Consider the following 22081-nt stretch of genomic DNA (forward strand, 5'->3'; position numbering starts at 1 on the left):
CGACATTGTCTTTGACTGCAGGATTTTGTACAGTAGGCGACACTTCTAAGAGTATTTGTACCAAATTTCACAGCTGCTGTGCGGCTGACAATGGTTGTGAGACGCGACACTAACTGCTGTAGAATCAGTCCATACTGATAAGAGTCGTAAACAAGTCCAAATACAGTGCTGAAAGGCATTGGTCAAATTTGACCCTGTGCGCTAATCAATTTACCGGTAGTGCTAACGTTAGCTAGGTTGCTGGCTAAAGCTATGCAGCACAAGTGCCAAAGCCTGCCCAATTGCAATAAAGGTTGAAACCATAAATAAATAGCTGACAGTGTCAAATAGTTAGTTACATTAGCAACGTCCCAAAATATTTTTTGTTTACATGGCACCCTATCAGTATTAGGAAAAACACTTTTCTCTTCTGGACTTTCGAATACTTATCTCGGGCTTCGTGAGTCTTGAAGCCATCGTTCGATCACCGACAGAAATCAGCGAGGCAAGTAAATCATGTCATTACTGCCTAAGATAGTAACGTTACGCGACAGAGGGAGGATCTTACTCCATGACCAGTTCAAGTGTATTTCCGCGAAGATGTCTTCATCCTCTGGTAAGAGACTTCGGGTTCTGGTGGACATGGATGGCGTCATTGCAGACTTCGAAGGGGGATTCCTGAAGAAATACCGGGCCAGGTACCCCAATGAACCGTACATCACCCTGGAGGACAGACGAGGATTCTGGGTGTCGTCTCAGTATGGGAACTTGAGGAGTGACCTGTGTGTAAGTCGTTCCGAACTGTGCATTCTGTCTGAAAACAGGAAATAACCATACATTCATTGTCTGTATAGTCTGTGGCGTTATGTCGCTCATTCATTTGCATCAGAAGTCCCCTGCATGTTCAAAAGGTTGCAAGAGCAGCAGCTGTCATTACATTGAATTCTGTAAATGCCAGTCACACGCAGATCTGATTTATAAGAAAGTCCTTGTGCAGAGTTAACCCCTACTCACATGGTGGCTCGACAAAGTGCTTTAATTTCTGCTTTATAATGCAACCCCAGTTTCTCCAGACAGTGCTCTATTTCCACAGTATAGTCATAGCAAGCATGCACTTGATAAAGATGTCTCCCATATCCCTTTTATTGTATAATGCCAGGCAGAGTATTAAAGTATGCCATGCATCTAGGTCCTCTGTGTCTGCCATGAATTAACAAACACACAATCTGTAAAAGTCTGTGGATGATAAGCAGAGGCTATATTGACTGTAGGAGAAGGCCATCAGCATTTGGGAGTCAAAGGACTTCTTTATAGAGCTGGAGCCCCTTCCTGGAGGAGTGCAGGCCGTCAAGGAGATGGCTAAGATGGAGAAGTAAGTTTGAACCATATATGGTCATTCAAACCATATCTGAACAATACCATAGCTTACGAAATATTCTTAAAATACTCACATTTATTTCAGACACTTGCCCCGGTGAGTCAGCTGTATTGAGTCAGGTGTTCAAAGAGAAGGAATTGCTGTTTTGTTTGTGTTCCCAAAGTGCTTTACAATGTTTTCACCCTCACCTAGAGACTATTTGCCATTTAGTCGTCACCCGTTAGGCTATATTCTATGGGTCATGTTAAACAAATAAGGTGGAGAAGGCGGGCAGGTGATCCTAGAGTAGGATGGTAATCCTCTCAGGAAGGGAACTGTTATGTCATGGTGTGCTCTGCTGTATGCATTTGCTGTGTTAAAATGTCATCATGCTAATAGCACAATAACAGACAGATGCTTTTCCCCAAAGCGACTTAGTCATCCATGCGTGCATTTTATGTATGAGTGATCCCAGGAATCGAACCCACTATCTTGGTTGTTGCAAGTGCCATGCTCTACCAACAGCTACAGAGGACCACGCTGTCTTTATAGAGGGAACCTTAGCTTTAGTGTTTCATTTTGGCCGACCTTATGTCAACAACCATATAGTAGTTAACCTCAAGCAAATGCCCTCACCATGAAACAGTACATTCACAATAACTCTGTTCCAATACTAGCCTATATCCTCATGTTAGGACATCCCCTTTGCTCACCTTTCAAGAGCGGTATGTTGTAGAAGATTTACTTTGAAAACAAATTAACCCTGTTGTGTTCTTCTCCGTTTTCCAGCACAGATGTCTTTATTTGCACCAGCCCTATAAAACATTATATACACTGCCCATATGAGAAGGTAAGCTCGGAGTCAAGACAGTAATCCTTTAGGCTGGAGGCAGAGTGGTGGTTGTGGTACCTCTTTCTTACAATATTTATGGTCTTTGCGCTCTCCCTGTTATGTGTTCAGTATGCCTGGATAGAGAAGCACCTGGGCTATGATTTCTTGGACCAGATCATCCTAACCAGAGACAAGACTGTGGTGACTGGGGACATCCTCATAGATGACAAGCCAGACATCCTCGGTGAGTCAAGTGTTTATAGCAAAGCTTGAAAACTGTGCACGTGTAAATATATGTGCATGTATTTATATGATGGTGCCATATGCATGCTAGTGTCATACATATAGGTATTTTCGGTAGTTAGTATTTGACTGTTCGATTAATCTACAAGCGTTACATGACCTTTGTGATGTGCCTCTGTTGCAGGTGTAGAGCCTAACCCAAGCTGGGAGCACATCCTATTTACTGCCTGCCACAACAAGCACATACTTCCCAGCTCCAGCCACCGGCGCCTGCTCTCCTGGGCAGATGACTGGAGGGGCATCCTGGAGGGCAAGAGGCTCTGAGCCCCCCTCATACACACATCAACCTCCCCTTCTCCACCCTGATTACCTACACTGTATTGTGGTACAAAGGGTGAATACCTCCACTAATACACTACAGTCAATCTCCAACTTGAAGTTTAGGGTTCTACTGTACCTTATTTAGCCAATGTCAGAGAATATGAATCTGTTTGACCACTAGGGGGCACACATCGACTGAAGCATGAGGTAGAAATACTGAAAATGATTGCAGTGAAAGACCAGCAACAATATTGAGTAGAGAGTAAATGCAGAGTTTACTGTTTTGACTCACTCTTTATAGTTGTATAAGACTATTATTAATTGTTCCTTCTACATATTTTGTTTGTATGTTGACCAGGACATTGGCCGGAGGGCCATACAGTTTTGTTTCACATGTACTGTATAGGAGTGACTCCATTTTGTAAATGTTGTGTTTCAACATTGTGCCAACATGGATCAAATTGTAGCCTGTATATTTTTTTCTCAACTTAGTTTAGGTAGATTTTTTAAACGTGTTTTAAAGCATCCACCAATCCACAGGCAAGTATTGAGAATGACAGATATGACTAGGTTGCATGATATAAACTTAATGTCTACGGATTTAAAACACAGATTTAGAAAAAGTGAATATACTTTATTTTTAAAAAATATATAAATTATATATCAAATGTATTATAAAGACATGCTAAACCTTCCTATTTTATTTCAAATTTTAACATTACGTAACCGATTTGCATTAGTCTTATGTGTCTTATTGTTTGAGACAAGAAAATGGTTGACTGAAAAAAAGCTCATTACATATTACACCTCAAAGTATCCAATACGCTCTGCTGTGAATATGGTCAAGCTCTTCCATCAAACAAATGTATTTCTCTTCATAAGTGTCTTTACAGGCCTTAAAGTTTATTCACAAAGCAACCTAACGTAGCAGGCGTAGCAAGACACCTGAGCGGACTCCCCTTCGTTTTTCAGGGGAAACGGAAGTTTGGTTGAAAATACTGTATCCCTGAAAACCAGAAACATCCACTTTCTGCTGACTCCGCGGAGAGTGTTCACAAAGTTATACTTACACCTAGCTGAATGTCTCTAGCCTTTTGTAAAATTTTTCAAAACAGTTGAAATTGGTGCTAATGTTGTTCATTGCTAGTTCACCTATTGTGAGTATAACTTACCCCAGTGATTCACATAGAGGGCATAGCTAGCTCTGGTCTGACGTATGTAGAGGCCCACAATGGAGGTGTCATAATACCCATAAAACCTAGCGGTCAAACAGTGAAATGGTTCCAATTGTTTTTTGACCATACATTTTTCCCAAATTGGATTTTAGAAACGCTTAAATTAAGGGTTGTTTCGTGTAGGCTTACCTTGGCGTGACGTTTTGATAAACATGTAAATCTCTCTTGTACAAGGTGACTTCTATCAATATACTCGGCTCTATTTACTCTGATTCAAAAATCCTAATTAGCATCAAAGTAGACATCATGCAAAACTACAAATCCCTCCAAGCTCCTGCATGTCATCTCTAACTGATACCTTTGCTAACAGGAAATGTGTCAATTTAAAACTTGCACAAGACAGTTCACAGAATTGTCCATTTAAAGAAATGGAGCCTATTTATTATTTACTACATTTAGCTAACATTAGATAGTTAATCCAGAGATTCTTACCTTAGCCTCGATTCGGCAGTCTCATCCAGATCATCTTGGCATTTGTTGTTCTTTATGATAGCCAGTTTAGCAGCTAATTAGCATTTACATTTGGGGGGGGGTAAATATAGGCGAATATATTGATTTTCACAATTATCAAAACGTCACGCCAGGGTAAGTCTACACGAAACACAGCCCTAATTTTAAGTGTTTCTAAAATCACCTATGGGACAAATAAATGGTGGGAAAATTATTGGAACCATTTCCCTGTTTTAGGTTTTATGGGTATTATGACTCATACTGTAGTACTCTATAAGGCTCTGATTCTAACTGGTTTTAGTCTAACCCTTTCAGCATGCTGTTGTATCCTCATTAGCTAGCCTCATGTGTCCCAATGCCACCTCCTTTCCTCTCCTCGTATCTCTCATGTTAATCACATTTTAAAAGCCATGGATTCTCTTGTATTGATTTTTTTTACCCTTCCAAGTGTCTTTACAGTTGTCATGAAGGGAAGGAGATGTTGTCAAGACTGTTGGAACATACTGTACGTACACAGCCTAAGTGTTGCGATTTCCCTGATGATGACCCTGTCTGTGGGGGGAGTTAGGGTTAAGCCATGTGTGTCCACTGCTCAGTCAACCACTGTATCTCACAAAGTCTGTTCACTTGTCACTGCATCTTGTCAATGAATGTCTAATTTCTTTGGTGCTGGATGATATCTATGTCAATGTGTTTTTTGGATAACAGAGAATATACTAAATGTTGTCGTTAACAGATCGAATAAAGAATGCAACATATTGAAAATAGCAATATTCAATACTTTATATGTATAATTTATTTTATTTAACCTTTATTTAACTAGGCAAGTCAGTTAAGGACAAATTCTTATTTACAATGACGGCCTACCCCAGCCAAACCCTAACCCGGATGATGCTGGGCGAATTGTGCGCCGCCCGATGGGTATTACTGGCCCATGTTGACTGCAATGCTTCCCACAGTTGTGTCAAGTTGGCTGGATGTGCTGTGGGTGGTAGACCGTTGTTGATACACACGGGAAACTGTTGAGTGTGAAAAACCCAGCAGTGTTGCAGTTCTTGACACAAACATGTGTGCCTGGCACCTACTACCATACCCTGTTCAAAGGCACTTAAATATTTTGTCTTGCCCATTCACACTATGAATGGCACACATACACAATCCATGTCTCAAGGCTTAAAAATCCTTCTTTAACCTATCTCCTCCCCTCGACACCGAAGTGGATTTAAAAAAAAAAAAAAGTATTTTTATTTCACCTTTATTTAACCAGGTAGGCTAGTTGAGAACAAGTTCTCATTTGCAACTGCGACCTGGCCAAGACAAAGCATAGCAATTTGACATATACAACAACACAGAGTTACACATGGAATAAACAAAACATAGTCAATAATACAGTAGAACAAAAGAAAACAAAAAGTCTATATACAGCGAGTGCAAATGAGGTAAGATAAGGGAGTTAAGGCAATAAATAGGCCATGGTGGCGAAGTAATTACAATATAGCAATTAAACACTGGAATGGTAGATGTGCAGAAGTAAATGTGCAAGTAGGGATACTGAGCTGCAAAGGAGCAAGATAAATAAATACAGTATGGGGATGAGGTAGGTAGATAGATGGGCTGTTTACAGATGGGCTATGTAGGTGCAGTGATCTGTGAGCTGCTCTGACAGCTGGTGCTTAAAGCTAGTGAGGGAGATATGAGTCTCCAGCTTCAGAGATTTTTGCAGTTCGTTACAGTCATTGGTAGCAGAGAACTGGAAGGAAAGACGACCAAAGGAGGAATTGGCTTTGGGGGTGACCAGTGAGATATACCTGCTGGAGCGCGTGCTACGAGTGGGTGCTGCTATGGTGACCAGTGAGCTGAGATAAGGCGGGGCTTTACCTAGAAGAGACTTGTAGATAACCTGTAGCCAGTGAGTTTGGCGACGAGTATGAAGCGAGGGCCAACCAACGAGAGTGTACAGGTCGCAATGGTGGGTAGTGTATGGCGCTTTGGTGACAAAACGGATGGCACTGTGATAGACTACATCCAATTTGTTGAGTAGAGTGTTTGAGGCTATTTTATAGATGACATCACCGAAGTCGAGGATCGGTAGGATGGTCAGTTTTACGAGGGTATGTTTGGCAGCATGAGTGAAGGATGCTTTGTTGCGATATAGGAAACCGATTCTAGATTTAATTTTGGATTGGAGATGTTTAATGTGAGTCTGGAAGGAGAGTTTACAGTCTAACCAGACATCTAGGTATTTGTAGTTGTCCACGTATTCTAAGTCAGAGCCGTCCAGAGTAGTGATGATGGACGGGCGAGCAGGTGCGGGCAGTGATCGATTGAATAGCATGCATTTAGTTTTACTTGCGTTTAAGAGCAGTTGGAGGCCACGGAAGGAGAGTTGTATGGCATTGAAGCTCGTCTGGAGGTTAGTTAACACAGTGTCCAAAGAGGGGCCAGAAGTATACAGAATGGTGTCGTCTGCGTAGAGGTGGATCAGAGAATCACCAGCAGCAAGAGCAACATCATTGATGTATACAGAGAAGAGAATCGGCCCGAGAATTGAACCCTGTGGCACCCCCATAGAGACTGCCAGAGGTCCAGACAACAGGCCCTCCGATTTGACACACTGAACTCTATCAGAGAAGTAGTTGGTAAACCAGGCGAGGCAGTCATTTGAGAAACCAAGGCTGTCGAGTCTGCCAATAAGAATGTGGTGATTGACAGAGTTGAAAGCCTTGGCCAGGTCGATGAATACGGCTGCACAGTAATGTCTCTTATCGATGGCGGTTATGACGTCGTTTAGGACCTTGAGCGTGGCTGAGGTGCACCCATGACCAGCTCTGAAACCAGATTGCATAGCGGAGAAGGTACGGTGGAATTCGAAATGGTCGGTAATCTGTTTTGTTAACTTGGCTTTCGAAGACCTTAGAAAGACAGGGTAGGATAGATATAGGTCTTTAGCAGTTTGGGTCTAGAGTGTCACCCCCTTTGAAGAGGGGGATGACCGCGGCAGCTTTCCAATCTTTGGGAATCTCAGACGATACGAAAGGGAGGTTGAACAGGCTAGTAATAGGGGTTGCAACAATTTTGGCAGATAATTTTAGAAAGAGACCGTCCAGATTGTCTAGCCCGGCTGATTTGTAGGGGTCCAGATTTTGCCGCTCTTTCAGAACATCAGCTATCTGGATTTGGGTGAAGGAGAAATGGTGGGGGCTTTGGCGGGTTGCTGTGGAGGGTGCCGGGCAGTTGACCGGGGTAGGGGTAGCCAGGTGGAAAGCATGGCCAGCCATAGAGAAATGCTTATTGAAATTCTCAATTATCGTGGATTTATCGGTGGTAACAGTGTTTCCTAGCCTCAGAGCAGTGGGCAGCTGGGAGGAGGTGCTCTTATTCTCCATGGACTTTAGTGTCCCAGAACTTTTTTGAGTTAGTACTACAGGATGCAAATTTTTGTTTGAAAAAGCTAGCCTTAGCTTTCCTAACTACCTGTGTATATTTGTTCCTAACTTCCCTGAAAAGTTGCATATCACGGGGGCTATTCGATGCTAATGCAGAACACCACAGGATGTTTTTGTGCTGGTCAAGGGCAGACAGGTCTGGAGTGAACCAAGGACTATATCTATTCCTAGTTCTACATTTTTTGAATGGGGCATGCTTATTTAAGATGGTGAGGAAGGCACTTTTAAAGAATAGCCAGGCATCATCTACTGACGGGATGAGGTCAATGTCATTCCAGGATACCCCGGCCAGGTCGATTAGAAAGGCCTGCTCGCAGAAGTGTTTTAGGGAGCGTTTGACAGTGATGAGGGGTGGTCGTTTGGTCGCAGACCCATTACGTATGCAGGCAATGAGGCAGTGATCGCTGAGATCTTGATTGAAAACAGCAGAGGTGTATTTGGAGGGTGAGTTAGTTGGGATGACATCTATGAGGGTGCCCGTGTTTACGGATTTGGGGTTGTACCTGGTAGGTTTATTGATAATTTGTGTGAGATTGAGGGCATTAAGCTTAGATTGTAGGATGGCCGGGGTGTTAAGCATGTCCCAGTTTAGGTTACCTAGTGGCACGAGCTCAGAAGATAGATTGGGGGCAGTCAATTCACATATGGTATCGAGGGCACAGCTGGGGGCAGAGGGAGGTCTATAGCAAGCGGCAACAGTGAGAGACTTGTTTCTGGAAAGGTGAATTTTTCGAAGTAGAAGCTTGAATTGTTTGGGTACAGACTTGGATAGTAATACAGAACTCTGCAGGCTATCTTTGCAGTAGATCGCAACACCGCCCCCTTTGGCAGTTCTATCTTGGCGGAAAATGTTATGGTTAGCGATGGAGATTTCAGCGTTTTTGGTGGTTTTCCTAAGCCAGGATTCAGACACGGCTAAGACATCCGGGTTGGCAGAGTGTGCTAAAGCAGTGAGTAAAACAAACTTAGGGAGTAGGCTTTTAATGTTAACATGCATGAAACCAAGGCTTTTACGGTTACAGAAGTCAACAAATGAGAGCACCTGGGGAGTGACATCAATAAGACAACAAGTGACATCAATAAGGGATTATAGCTTTCACCTGGATACACCTGGTCAGTCTATGTCATAGAAATAGGGAAGCAGATATTCCTAATGTTTTGTGCACCTGTTAGCCACCCATAGAAGGAGCCACCACCACAGTGACATTTTCCTAAAAGGAAGACAGGCCAGATTTGATGCAAGAAATGCAGACAACGAGCCCCTAGCTGGCCCCTGGTCAATGCCTTGTGGTGACTATAGCGGCCCTGGGTCTGCAGAGGCCAAATGCGTCAGAGGCCTGAGCACTCCCACTGGGGCTTTAAAATACAGACTGAGGATTCTACGTAATGATGTTCTGGCAAGAACACAGAATGGAACTATAATGGAGGACATTCCAGCGACCAGGACTCTGTGTTTCCTATCATGGGTTGATGGGACTGTGTTTTGTCTGTCTCTGTAAATATGTAGCCTTGCATGAGTGAGCCGGAATGGCTTATAGGAGCAGGAACCTGTCCTGTTTCTGTAGCATGAGGCAGCTTGATCTATAAGTACACCCCGTGGACAGGATGCTAGTCTAACGCAGTGCCTTACCCCCAATCGATCTCCTTAATGCTGAGTGCCAAGCAGAGACGCATCAGGTACCAATTTTACAGTCTTTGGTATGACTCGGCCGGGGATTGAACTCCCAATCTCAGGTCGGACAATAAAGGCCACTGAGTTAACACTGTGTCTCTCTGTGGATAAGGAGTAAAGCTCTGCTGTGATTAAGTCGATCTCAATTATGAGACGGAACCTTTTGTGGAAAAAGCACATTGTCCAGTCACTCACAAACACTGGAAAACAAGCTGAAAAAACATGCATAGTGATAGAGACAGAGCACTGACGAGTAAACAACCAAGGTACAGCATACAGCCAACCTCTGGGCTCCCTCTAAACTGATGTTCAGTTCCTCACCATCTTTCTATTTGTCTTTTTCCACTCTGTCTATGCGCTTCATAGAGGAAGGGAGCCATCCGTCTGTCGTTCCGTCTGTCATTGAGACGGTGTGCTTCCCAGCACTGACTGGCTCACCGGTGAAGTGTTGTACTTTGGTCCTCACAAATTGCAAGGTATCGTATCGGTTTTTCCAATGAAGTCTTTATTGTAATGATAATGTGCTTTAATTATGATTTGGGTAAAAGCGGGAAAATGTCTCCATGACTGCTGAAATGAAATGGAACATTAAAGAGTTGTGATGATCCTGCATGTGACTTCCTGCTTCCAGACCCGTGTTGTGTGTTGTCTTAGATGATAGTGTAAACAGCTGAGTTAGGTGCTCTTACTGTTCTATATACCTACCTGGTCGACTGTTCTCTTTACCTACCTACCTACCTACCTACCTACCTACCTACCTACCTACCTACCTACCTACCTACCTACCTACCTACCTACCTACCTACCTACCTGGCCTACTGTTCTCTTTACCTACCTACTTACCTACCTACCTACCTGGCCTAAGTTCTCTTTGCCTGCCTGCCTGCCCGCCTGCCTGCCTACCTACCTGGCCTACTGTTCTCTTTACCTACCTAACCTACCTACCTACCTACCTACCTACCTACCTACCTACCTACCTACCTACCTACCTACCTACCTACCCACCTACCTGCCTACCCACCTACCCACCCACCCACCTACCTGGCCTACCTGTCTCTCCTACCTACCTACCCACCTACCTACCTACCTACCTACCTACCTACCTACCTACCTACCTACCTACCTACCTACCTACCTACCTACCTACCTACCTACCTACCTACCTGGCCTACTGTTCTCTTTACCTAACTACCTGGACTACTGTTCTCTTTACCTAACTACCTGGACTACTGTTCTCTTTACCTAACTACCTGGCCTCTACTGTGCACTTTACCTACCTGCCTGGCCTACTGTTAACTTGACCTACTGTTCTCTTTACCTACCTGCCTGTCCTACTGTTCTCATTACCTACCTACCTACCTACCTACCTACCTACCTACAGTGGGGGAAAAAAGTATTTGATCCCCTGCTGATTTTGTACGTTTGCCCACTTACAAAGAAATGATCAATCTATAATTTTAATGGTAGGTTTATATGAACAGTGAGAGACAGAATATTAACAAAAAAATCCAGAAAAACGCAGGTCAAAAATGTTATAAAATGATTTGCATTTTAATGAGGGAAATAAGTATTTAACCTGGCTTCTTCCTTGCTGAGTGGCCTTTCAGGTTATATCGATATAGGACTCGTTTTTACTGTGGATATAGATACTTTTTTACCTGTTTCCTCCAGCATCTTCACAAGGTCCTTTGCTGTTGATCTGGGATTGATTTGCGCTTTTCGCACCAAAGTACGTTCATCTCTAGGAGACAGAATGTGTCTCCTTCCAGAGCAGTATGATGGCTGTGTGGTCCCATGGTGTTTATACTTGTGTACTATTGTTTGTACAGATGAACGTGGTACCTTCAGGCGTTTGGAAATTGCTCCCAAGGATGAATCAGAATTGTTGAGGTCTACAGTTTTTTTTCTGAGGTCTTGGCTGATTTCTTTTGATTTTTCCAATGATGTCAAGCAGAGGCACTGGTTTTGAAGGTAGGCCTTGAAATACATCCACAGGTACACCTCCAATTGACTCAACAAAAAAAAAGCCTATCGGAAGCTTCTAAAGCATGACATTATTTTCTGGAATTTTCCAAGCTGTTTAAAGGCACAGTCAACTTAGTGTATGAAAAATTCTGACCCACTGGAATTGTGATACAGTGAATAAAAAAATGAAATAATCTGTCTGTAACCAATTGTATTAAAAATGACTGGTGTCGTGCACAAAGTAGATGTCCTAACCGACTTGACAAAACTATAGTTTGTTAACAAGAAATTTGTGGAGTAGTTGAAAAACTAGTTTTAATGACTAAGTGTATGTAAACTTCCGACTTCAACTGTACCTACCTACCTACCTACCTACCTACCTACCTACCTACCTACCTACCTACCTACCTACCTACCTACCTACCTACCTACCTACCTACCTACCTACCTACCTACCTACCTACCTACCTACCTACCTACCTACCTACCTACCTACCTACCTACCTACCTACCTACCTACCTACCTACCTTGCCTACTATTCTCTTTACCTACCTACCTACCTGGCCTACTATTCTCTTTACCTACACTACTGTTCAAAAGTTTGGGGTGACTTAGAAATGTCCTTGTTTTTGAAAGAAAAGCAAATTTTTTGTCCATTAAAATAACATCAAATTGATCAGAAATACAGTGTACACATTGTTAATGTTGTAAATGACTATTGTAGCTGGAAACGGCAGATTTTTTTTATGGAATATCCACATGGGTGTACAGAGGCCCATTATCAGCAACCATCACTCCTGTGTTCCAATGGCACGTTGTGTTAGCTAGTTCAAGTTTATCATTTTAAAAGGCTAATTGATCATTAGAAACCCCTTTTGCAGTTATGTTAGCACAGCTGAAAACTGTTGTTCTGATTTAAAGAAACAATAAAACTGGCCTTCTTTAGAGTAGTTGAATATCTGGAGCATCAGCATTTGTTGGTTCGATTACAGGCTCAAAATGACAAAGACCTTTCTTTTGAAACTCGTCAGTGTATTCCTGTTCTGAGAAATGAAGGCTATTCCATGCGAGAAATTGCCAAGAAACTGAAGATCTCATACAACACTGTGTACTACTCCCTTCACAGAACAGCGCAAACTGGCTCTGACCAGAATAGAAAGAGGAGTGGGAGGCCCCGGTGCACAACTGAGCAAGAGGACAAGTACATTAGAGTGTCTAGTTTGAGAAACAGATGCCTCACAAGTCCTCAACTGGCAGCTTCATTAAATGGTACTCGCAAAACACCAGTCTCAACGTCAACAGTGAAGAGGCGACTCTGGGATGCTGGCCTTTTAGGCTTAGTTGCAAAGAAAAAGCCATATCTCAGACTGGCCAATAAAAAGAGAAGATAAAGATGGGCAAAATAACACAGACCCTGGACAGAGGAATCTTGGGGATGTTTCTCACCGGCAGGGACTGGGAGACTAGTCAGGATCGAGGCAAAGATGAACGGAGCAAAATACAGAGAGATCCTTAATGAAACCTGCTCCAGAGCGCTTAGGACCTCAGACTGGGGCGAAAGTACACCTTCCAACAGGACAATGCAGGAGTGGCTTCGGGACAAGTCTCAATGTCCTTGAGTGACCCGGACTTGAACCCGATCGAACATCTCCGGCGAGACCTGAAAATAGCTGTGCAGCAACGCTCCCCATCCAACCTGACTGAGTTTGAGAGGAGCTGCAGAGCAGAATGAGAGAAACTCTCCAAATACAGGTCTGCCAAGCCTGTAGCGTCATACCTAAGAAGACTCTAGGCTGTAATTGCTGCTAAAAGTGCTTCAACAAAGTAGTGAGTAAAGGGTCTGAATGAATACTTATGTAAATGTGATATTTCAGTTTTAGCTCAAATTTCTCATCCTGTTTTTTGCTTTGACATTATGGGGTATTGTGTGAAGATATTTGAGGGGGGAAAAAACAATTTAATACATTTTAGAATAAGACTGTAACCTACCAATATGTAGAAAAAGTCAAAGGGTCTTAATACTTTTCGAAGGCACTGTATAGCCTAATATCAGCTCTTGGCTGTTTGTCAGCTTGGCAGCAGCAACAAGCATGTGGAGGCAGTCTATAAAGAGAGGAAACTTCCTCTGCAGTGGATGACGTGCCACTTCGTGCATCTTTAATCAGTGTAGATGTGATTTGAAGGGTGGGAAGAGGAGGGCAGTCAATCCACTCTATGTACACAGCTACTGTGAGAGGGCAGTGGGATGCTTGCTTCATTACCGGTCATGGACTGGCAGGGCTTATGCATCTGTTGTGGAACATGTTTTGTTACGCACACACACACACATACTCAGTGTCCATTCATCCTTCAACAGCCTCCCATTAATTGGGTTACAGTAGATGAGAGGGCTGTGCCACAACTGTTTGCTCAGTGCCTGGCCCCTGTCAACACTCAGTAATAACAAGGGTCCCTAATATAATAAACTCAGCAAAAAAAGAAACGTCTCTTTTTCAGGACCCTGTCTTTCAAAGATAATAATTTAAAAAAAAATCAAAATAACTTCACAGATCTTCATTGTAAAGGGTTTTAACACTGTTTCCCATGCTTGTTCAATGAACCATAAACAATTAATCAACATGCACCAGTGGAACGGTCGTTAAGACACTAACAGCTTACAGACGGTAGGGAATTAAGGTCACAGTTATGAAAACTTAGGACACTAAAGATGCCTTTCTACTCACCATGAAAAACACCAAAAGAAAGATGCCCAGGGTCCCTGCTCATCTGCGTGAACATGCCTTAGGCATGCTGCAAGGAGGCATGAGGACTGCAGTTGTGGCCAGGGCAATAAATTCTAATGTCCGTACTGTGAGACGCCTAAGACAGCGCTACAGGGAGACAGGACGGACAGCTGATCATCCTCGCAATGGCAGACCACGTGTAACAACACCTGCACAGGATCGGTACGTCAGAACATCACACCTGCGGGTCAGGTACAGGATGGCAACAACAACTGCCTGAGTTACACCAGGAACGCACAATCCCTCCATCAGTGCTCAGACTGTCCGCAATAGGCTGAGAGAGGCTGGACTGAGGGCTTGTAGGCCTGTTGTAAGGCAGGTCCTCACCAGACATCACCGTCAACAACGACGCCTATGGGCACAAACCCGCCGTCGCTGGACCAGACAGGACTGGCAAAAAGTGCTCTTCACTGACGAGTCGCAGTTTTGTCTCACCAGGGATGATGGTCGGATTTGCGTTTATCGTTGAAGGAATGAGCATTACACCGAGGCCTGTACTCTAGAGCGGGATCGATTTGGAGGTGGAGGGTCCGTCATGGTCTGGGGCGGTGTGTCACAGCATCATCGGACTGAGCTTGTTGTCATTGCAGGCAATCTCAATGCTGTGCGTTACAGAGAAGACATCCTCCTCCCTCATGTGGTACCCTTCCTGCAGGCTCATGCTGACATGACCCTCCAGCATGACAATGCCACCAGCCATACTGCTTGTTCTGTGCGTGATTTCCTGCAAGACAGGAATGTCAGTGTTATTCCATGGCCAGCGACGAGCCCGGATCTCAATCCCATTGAGCACGTCTGAGACCTGTTGGATTGGAGGGTGAGGGCTAGGGCCATTCCCCCCAGAAATGTCCGGGAACTTGCAGGTGCCTTGGTGGAAGAGTGGGGTAACATCTCACAGCAAGAACTGACAACTCTGGTGCAGTCCATGAGGAGGAGATGCACTGCAGTACTTAATGCAGCTGGTGGCCACACCAGATACTCCCTGTTACTTTTGATTTTGACCCCCTCCCCCCCCTTTGTTCAGGGACACATTATTCCATTTCTGTTAGTCACATGTCTGTGGAACTTGTTCAGTTTATGTCTCAGTTGTTGAATCTTGTTATGTTCACACAATATTTACACATGTTAAGTTTGCTGAAAATAAACACAGTTGACAGTGAGGACGTTTCTTTCTTTTTTGCTGAGTTTACATCTCTTGGACACTGACACTGACCCATCACAACAGAATCACATAGAGTTACAGCAACACAACAGACATTGTTTACCAGAACACAACCATATTATCTGAGTGACCATAACACAAGGACCAACCTACAACAAAGCAGTTACATTGATGGTTTTTGCAAAGAAAGATGTGACAGGGCATGTTTGGCCATGAGCAGTAACATTGTTTTTGAGTGTGATTATTTTGCCTTGGTGCATCCTACCTTTCCAACACCTACAAAAACAAATGATAGGTCATTGGGTCCAAATATACTGTATTAGATTATGTATATAAGCAGAACACATTGATATCCAAGAGGCTGGTGGGTCAACAACACGTTTGCGAGTGCTTCCAAACATGAGTCATGTCAAAGCTAGCTACATCAGTCAGAGCAGTGGGATGGGTGGAGGTTTCCATAGACTGGTGGCATAAATAATACAACATGCTTAGCGCAAAAAGGAAAACAACATTACAATCAATCCATACAATGCGAAGGCATACAGACATTGACGTCACTCCCGGACGCTTACACCCGTTAGATGTGATTGGTATACAGCTTGGGTAGAAGTGTGAGAGTGTTAGGCTTTTGAATTTTGACTTGATTGAGTAGATTAGACCATCACGAAATCTGAATTACCCAACCCCTAGGCATGAAGAAAAACACATGAATGGTAAAAATATTGGGAATGTTTTCATTTTAGTTCTAGGTATTGTGACTCACACGTGGAGCAAATTTCCTTATTGGGAAGTCAAATCAAATTTTATTTCTCACATGCACCGAATACAACAGTGAAATGCTTACTTACAAGCCCTTAACCAACAATGGTTTAAGAAGTTTTAATTAAAAAAGTGTTAAGTAAAAAACTGAAAATAAAAGTAACAAATAATTAAACAGCAGCAGTAAAATAACAAGCGAGGCTATGTACAAGGGATACTGGTACAGAGTCAATGTGCAGGGGCACCGGTTAGTCGAGGTAATTGAGGTAATATGTACATGTAGGTAGAGTTAAAGTGACTATGCATAGATTATAAACAGAGAGTAGCAGCAGTGTAAAAAAGGGGTCTGGGTAGCCCTTTGATTAGCCGTTCAGTACTCTTATGGCTTGGAGGTAGAAGCTGTTAAGAAGCCTTTTGGACCTAGACTTGGCACTCCGGTACCGCTTGCCGTGCGGTAGCAGAGAGAACAGTCTATGACTAGTGTGGCTGGAGTCTTTGACAATTTTTAGGGTCTTCCTCTGACATTGCCTGGTACACAAGTCCTGGATGGCAGGAAGCTTGGCCCCAGTGATGTACTGGGCCGTACAAACTACCCTCTGTAGTGCCTTGCGGTCGGAGGTCGAGCAGTTGCCATACCAGGCAGTGATGCAACCAGTCAGGATGCTCTCGATGGTGCAGCTGTAGAACCTTTTAAGGATCTGAGGACCCATGCCAAATCTTTTGGCATTGTCATGCCCTCTTCACGACTGTCTTAGTGTGTTTGGACCATGATAGTTTGTTGGTGATGTGTACACCAAGGAACTTGAAGCTCTCAACCTGTTCCACTACAGCCCCGTCGATGAGAATGGGGGCATGCTCGGTCCTCTTTTTCCTGTAGTCAACAATCATCTCCTTTGTCTTGATCACTTTGAGGGAGAGGTTGTTGTCCTGGCACCACACGGCCACCTCCCTATAGGCTGTCTCCTCGTTGTCGGTGATCAGACCTATCACTGTTGTGTCATCGGCAAACTTGATGATGGTGTTGGAGTCGTGCCTGGCCATGCAGTCATGAGTGAACAGGGAGTACAGGAGGGGACTGAGCACGTACCCCTGAGGGGCCCCCGTGTTGAGGATCAGCGTGGCAGATGTGTTGTTCCCTACCCTATCAAATCAAATCAAATTTTATTGGTCACATACACATGGTTAGCAGATGTTTATGCGAGTGTAGCGAAATGCTTGTGCTTCTAGTTCCGACCGTGCAGTAATATCTAACAAGTAATCTAACAATTTCACAACAACTACCTTATACACACAAGTGTAAAGGAATGATTAAGAATATGTACATATAAATATATGGATGAGCGATGGCCGAACGGCATAGGCAAGATGCAGTAGATGGTATAGAGTACAGTATATACGTATGAGATGAGTAATGTAGGGTATGTAAACATTATATAAAGTGGCATTGTTTAAGTGACTAATGATACATTTATTACATCCAATTATTAATTATTCAAGTGGCTAGAGATTGAGTCTGTATGTTGGCAGCAGCCACTCAATGTTAGTGATGGCTGTTTAACAGTCTGATGGCCTTGAGATAGAAGATGTTTTTCAGTCTCTCGGTCCCAGCTTTGATGCACCTGTACTGACCTCGCCTTCTGGATGATAGCGGGGTGAACAGGCAGGGGCTCGATGTTGTCCTTGGTGATCTTTTTGGCCTTCCTTTGACATCGGGTGGTGTAGGTGTCCTGGAGGGCAGGTAGTTTGCCCCCGGTGATGCGTTGTACAGACCTCACTACCCTCTGGAGAGCATTACGATTGTGGACGAAGCAGTTGCCCTACCAGGCGGTGATACAGCCCGACAGGATGCTCTCGATTGTGCATCTGTAAAAGTTTGAGTGTTTTTGGTGACAAGCCAAATTTCTTCAGCCTCCTGAGGTTGAAGAGGAACTTAAAACTTTCCACCTTCTCCACTACTGTCCCGTCAATGTGGATAGGGGGGTGATCCCTCTGCTGTTTCCTGAAGTCCACGATCATCTCCTTTGTTTTGTTGATGTTGAGTGTGAGGTTATTTTCCTGACACCACACTCCGAGGGCCCTCACCTCCTCCCTGTAGGCCATCTCGTCGTTGCTGGTAATCAAACCTACCACTGTAGTGTTGTCTGCAAACTTGATGATTGTGTTGGAGGTGTGAATGACCACCCAGGCATGGGTGAACAGGGAGTACAGGAGAGGGCTGAGAACTCACCCTTGTGGTTGAACGCACCCAGAACGCACCTATCCAAAGCTAATAATTATATGCATATTCTAGTTTCTGGGCAGGAGTAATAATCCGATTAAATCGGGTACGTTTTTTATCCGGCCGTGAAAATACTGCCTCCTAGCCATAACAGGTTAAAAGCAGTGGTTCGCGCTTTCAGTTTTGTGCGAATGCTGCCATCAATCCACGGTTTCTGGTTGGGGAAGGTTTTAAAATTCACTGTGGGTACCACATCACCGATGCACTTACTAATAAACTCGCTCACTGAATCAGCGTATACATCAATGTTATTGTCCGATGCTATCCGGAACATATCCCAGTCCACGTGATCGAAGCAATCTTGAAGCGTGGAATCAGATTCGTCGGACCAGCATTGAACAGACCTGAGTACGGGCGTTTCTTGTTTTAGTTTCTGTCTATAGGCTGGGAGCAACAAAATGGAGTCGTGGTCAGATTTGCCGAAAGGAGGGCGAGGGAGGGCTTTGTATACGTCGCGGAAATTAGAGTAGCAATGATCCAGAGTTTTATTAGCATATTACAATATGCTGATAAAATTTAGGGAGCCTTGTTTTCAGATTAGCCTTGTTAAATCCCCAGCTACAATAAATGCAGCCTCAGGATATGTGGTTTCCAGTTTACATAGAGTCCAATGAAGTTCTTTCAGGGCCGTCGAGGTGTCTGCTTGGGGGGGAATATACACGGCTGTGATTATAATCAAAGAGAATTCTCTTGCAAGATAATGCGGTCGGCATTTGATCGTAAGGAATTCTAGGTCAGGTGAACAAAAGGACTTGAGTTCCTGTATGTTGTTATTATCATACCACAACTCATTAATCATAAGGCATACACCCCTGCCCTTCTTCTTACCAGAGAGATATTTGTTTCTGTCGGCGCGATGCGTGAAGAAGCCGGGTGGCTGTACCGACTCTGATAACGTATCCCGAGTGAGCCATGTTTCCGTGAAACAAAGAATGTTACAATCTCTGATGTCTCTCTGGAAGGCAACCCTGCTCGAATTTCGTCTACCTTGTTGTCAAGAGAATGGACATTGGCGAGTAGTATACTCGGGAGCGGTGGGCGATGTGCCCGTCTACGGAGCCTGACCAGAAGACCGCTCTGTCTGCCCCTTCTGAGACGCCGTTGTTTTGGGTCACCTACTGGGATCCGATCCATTGTCATGGGTGGTGGTCCAAACAGAGGATCCGCTTCGGGAAAGTCATATTCCTGGGGCCGGCTCGTCAGGAAGTCCAAGATCAAGTTGCAGAGGGAGGTGTTTAGTCCCAGGGTCCTTAGCTTTGTGATGAGCTTTGAGGCCACTATGGTGTTGAAAGCTGAGCTGTAGTCAATGAATAGCATTCTCACATAGGGGTTCCTTTTGTCCAGGTGGGAAAGGGCACTGTGGAGTGCAAAAGAGATTCCATCATCTGTGGATCTTTTGGGGCGGTATGCAAATTGGAGTGGGTCTAGGGTTTCTGGGATAATGGTGTTGATGTGAGCCATGACCAGTCTTTCAATGCACTTCATGGTTACAGACGTGAGTGCTACGGGTCGGTAGTCATTTAGGCAGGTTACCTTAGTGTTCTTGGGCACAGGGACTATGGTGGTCTGCTTGAAACATGTTGGTATTACAGGCTCAGTCAGGTGGAAGGAGGTTTAGATTTTAAGAGGTGTTCTTCAGATTTGAAGCTTCTATGAGACATCTTATGCAGGGAAACACATCCAAAATACACCTGTTTTGTCTTGGCATTTGATACTTGTGTCTAAATATTTACTCTCAGACTACAATAGCCCACACCAGACAGACTCACAGATTGACGTCCTTTAGTATCAGCTGAGCAGATGGAGGATTTAACGCAGAAGAACACACACAGTGTGACACCAGGAACGATGACAAGGTGTATGTGCGTGCGTGTGCGCCTGCGTGCATGTCCGCACACGTGTCTTGCTTGTGTGTGTGTGTGTGTGTGTGTGTGTGTGTGTGTGTGTGTGTGTGTGTGTGTGTGTGTGTGTGTGTGTGTGTGTGTGTGTGTGTGTGTGTGTGTGTGCGTCTGTCTGCCAATGTTAGGCTGTGTAATATATATTTAAACTCTTCACTAGAAAATTCTCCCTATAGAACTCCCTTACCAAGGGGTATGACAAATTGCTTAATTTTACAGCCATAATCACGCTAGAAAGACTGTTACTATTACTATTGAAGGACTCAAATACCCTAAGGGATTAGCAGCAGTTATTAACAATGTCAGTAGGACAGAGAAAATGACTGTAGGCAGGGAAATTGTCTTTATAGTCACATTACAGTAGCAGTCTATTTGAAAGCTTGAATAAAATGTCAGTACATTTGTTTCTGCAGAGCACGGGTGAATCATCACCATCCTGGATGTTTCCATATGCTATTTAATTGGAAACACACATGGCTGTCCCTCTGCCTGACGTGGGGTTATTTTAGGCTCATTATTAACTGTTAGTGGCTTGTTTTCGCTTTGGCCCAGCGCCCAAGCAGTTTTTTTTCACACTCCATATTTGGAGCACCGGGAACGTATGGACAGAGATTAAAGGCAGCTATTAACTTGGCCACAAGGCTTTCAGCCTGAAATCTATCACCAGCCCACAGCGTCCCACGCTCCTGCTCTCTTGTGGAGGGAGTACTAATCCATCCATGACTAGCTCCCTCTACATACACACACACGCGTGTATGCACACGCACGTCCCATCATCATGCACTGATTCCTTCATGCTACCACCAGTGCCAGTGATGGGGTGTATCCGTCTCCTAAACACCTTGAGGAATGACAGACTCACTCAGAATGGATGTTCGACACATGTAACATGTCAACCTGCATACTAGGCTACTGATCACACATCCACTTACTCACATGCCACAATTTTGCAGCATTTATTTTTATGTTGCTTCCTGAGGGTTTACTCATTGTAAAGTTTACTCATTGTAATCTATTTAGTCCATAGAGATTTCTTATCTACATGACTATGTGCAAAATGGCTGAATGACAACGAGACAATCTATAGAGACAAGTGACTCACTGTTATTTGCCCATTGAACAGTTTAAGTGCGTGCAACACTAACAGTCATTTTTATCAACATTGACATTTCACAAATTAGTGTTCAGGCAGAGAAAAGAGAGAATGAAGACACTTTGAAGGCCAACACGGCACAGTCGGGAAATTGAGTTAGTCTAATGCAATGGGAAATGCAGAAACAGTGGGGTGCCCTCCAAATGTAGGTCTCTAAGTACCTCCGCGCCCTAAATTCTAAATCTCCTCACTTAACGAAAACAAATGTGACAGACACTGCTTATCAATCCTTCTGGGAAGGGATGAGAGAATGATTTCTTGAAACCCTTGCTGTGTCTATAATTGCGTTGTGCTGCCTCAATAGGTGTAATTGCTAAGAGTCAACAATTGAGCTCTCTTACCAAAGCAATATAGAGAGGAACTGTGGGAGATAAATAGGTAGAAAATTTAGAAGATGCAGGAGCCTTAAAGCCTCAATTTGTCCTGTTGTTTCAGAATAATTTATCAGAAGTGGTGGCATTTTAGTTTTCCGTTATCTAAAGAACACTTTCACTGCTGACTGAGAAAGCATTTGTGTCCAAAGCTGTGTAAGTTTCTCACAGCCATA

The 22081-nt window shown here is 43.9% G+C and overlaps 1 protein-coding gene across 1 annotated transcript; it reads left to right on the forward strand.

Annotated features, from left to right (window-relative positions):
• The first annotated feature begins 5 nt into the window (after positions 1–5).
• On the forward strand, positions 6–5184 carry LOC106579015 (5'(3')-deoxyribonucleotidase, mitochondrial). Its single transcript, XM_014158414.2, has 5 exons — positions 6–765; positions 1251–1351; positions 2126–2186; positions 2298–2412; positions 2596–5184. Exons 1-5 carry the CDS (start codon positions 496–498, stop codon positions 2733–2735), a joined length of 687 nt encoding a protein of 228 aa, XP_014013889.1. The 5' UTR covers positions 6–495; the 3' UTR covers positions 2736–5184.
• The last annotated feature ends 16897 nt before the right edge of the window (positions 5185–22081 follow it).

This window comes from Salmo salar, chromosome ssa19 (assembly GCF_905237065.1).
Source record: "Salmo salar chromosome ssa19, Ssal_v3.1, whole genome shotgun sequence".
Taxonomy (NCBI): domain Eukaryota; kingdom Metazoa; phylum Chordata; class Actinopteri; order Salmoniformes; family Salmonidae; genus Salmo; species Salmo salar.

Bases quoted from the DNA above. Each gene is read 5' to 3' on its own strand.
- LOC106579015 (XM_014158414.2), top strand. From the start codon at position 496: ATGTCATTACTGCCTAAGATAGTAACGTTACGCGACAGAGGGAGGATC. The intron at 766-1,250 runs GTAAGTCGTTCC...TATTGACTGTAG, and splicing joins ACTTGAGGAGTGACCTGTGT to GAGAAGGCCATCAGCATTTG. The intron at 2,187-2,297 runs GTAAGCTCGGAG...TTATGTGTTCAG, and splicing joins TACACTGCCCATATGAGAAG to TATGCCTGGATAGAGAAGCA.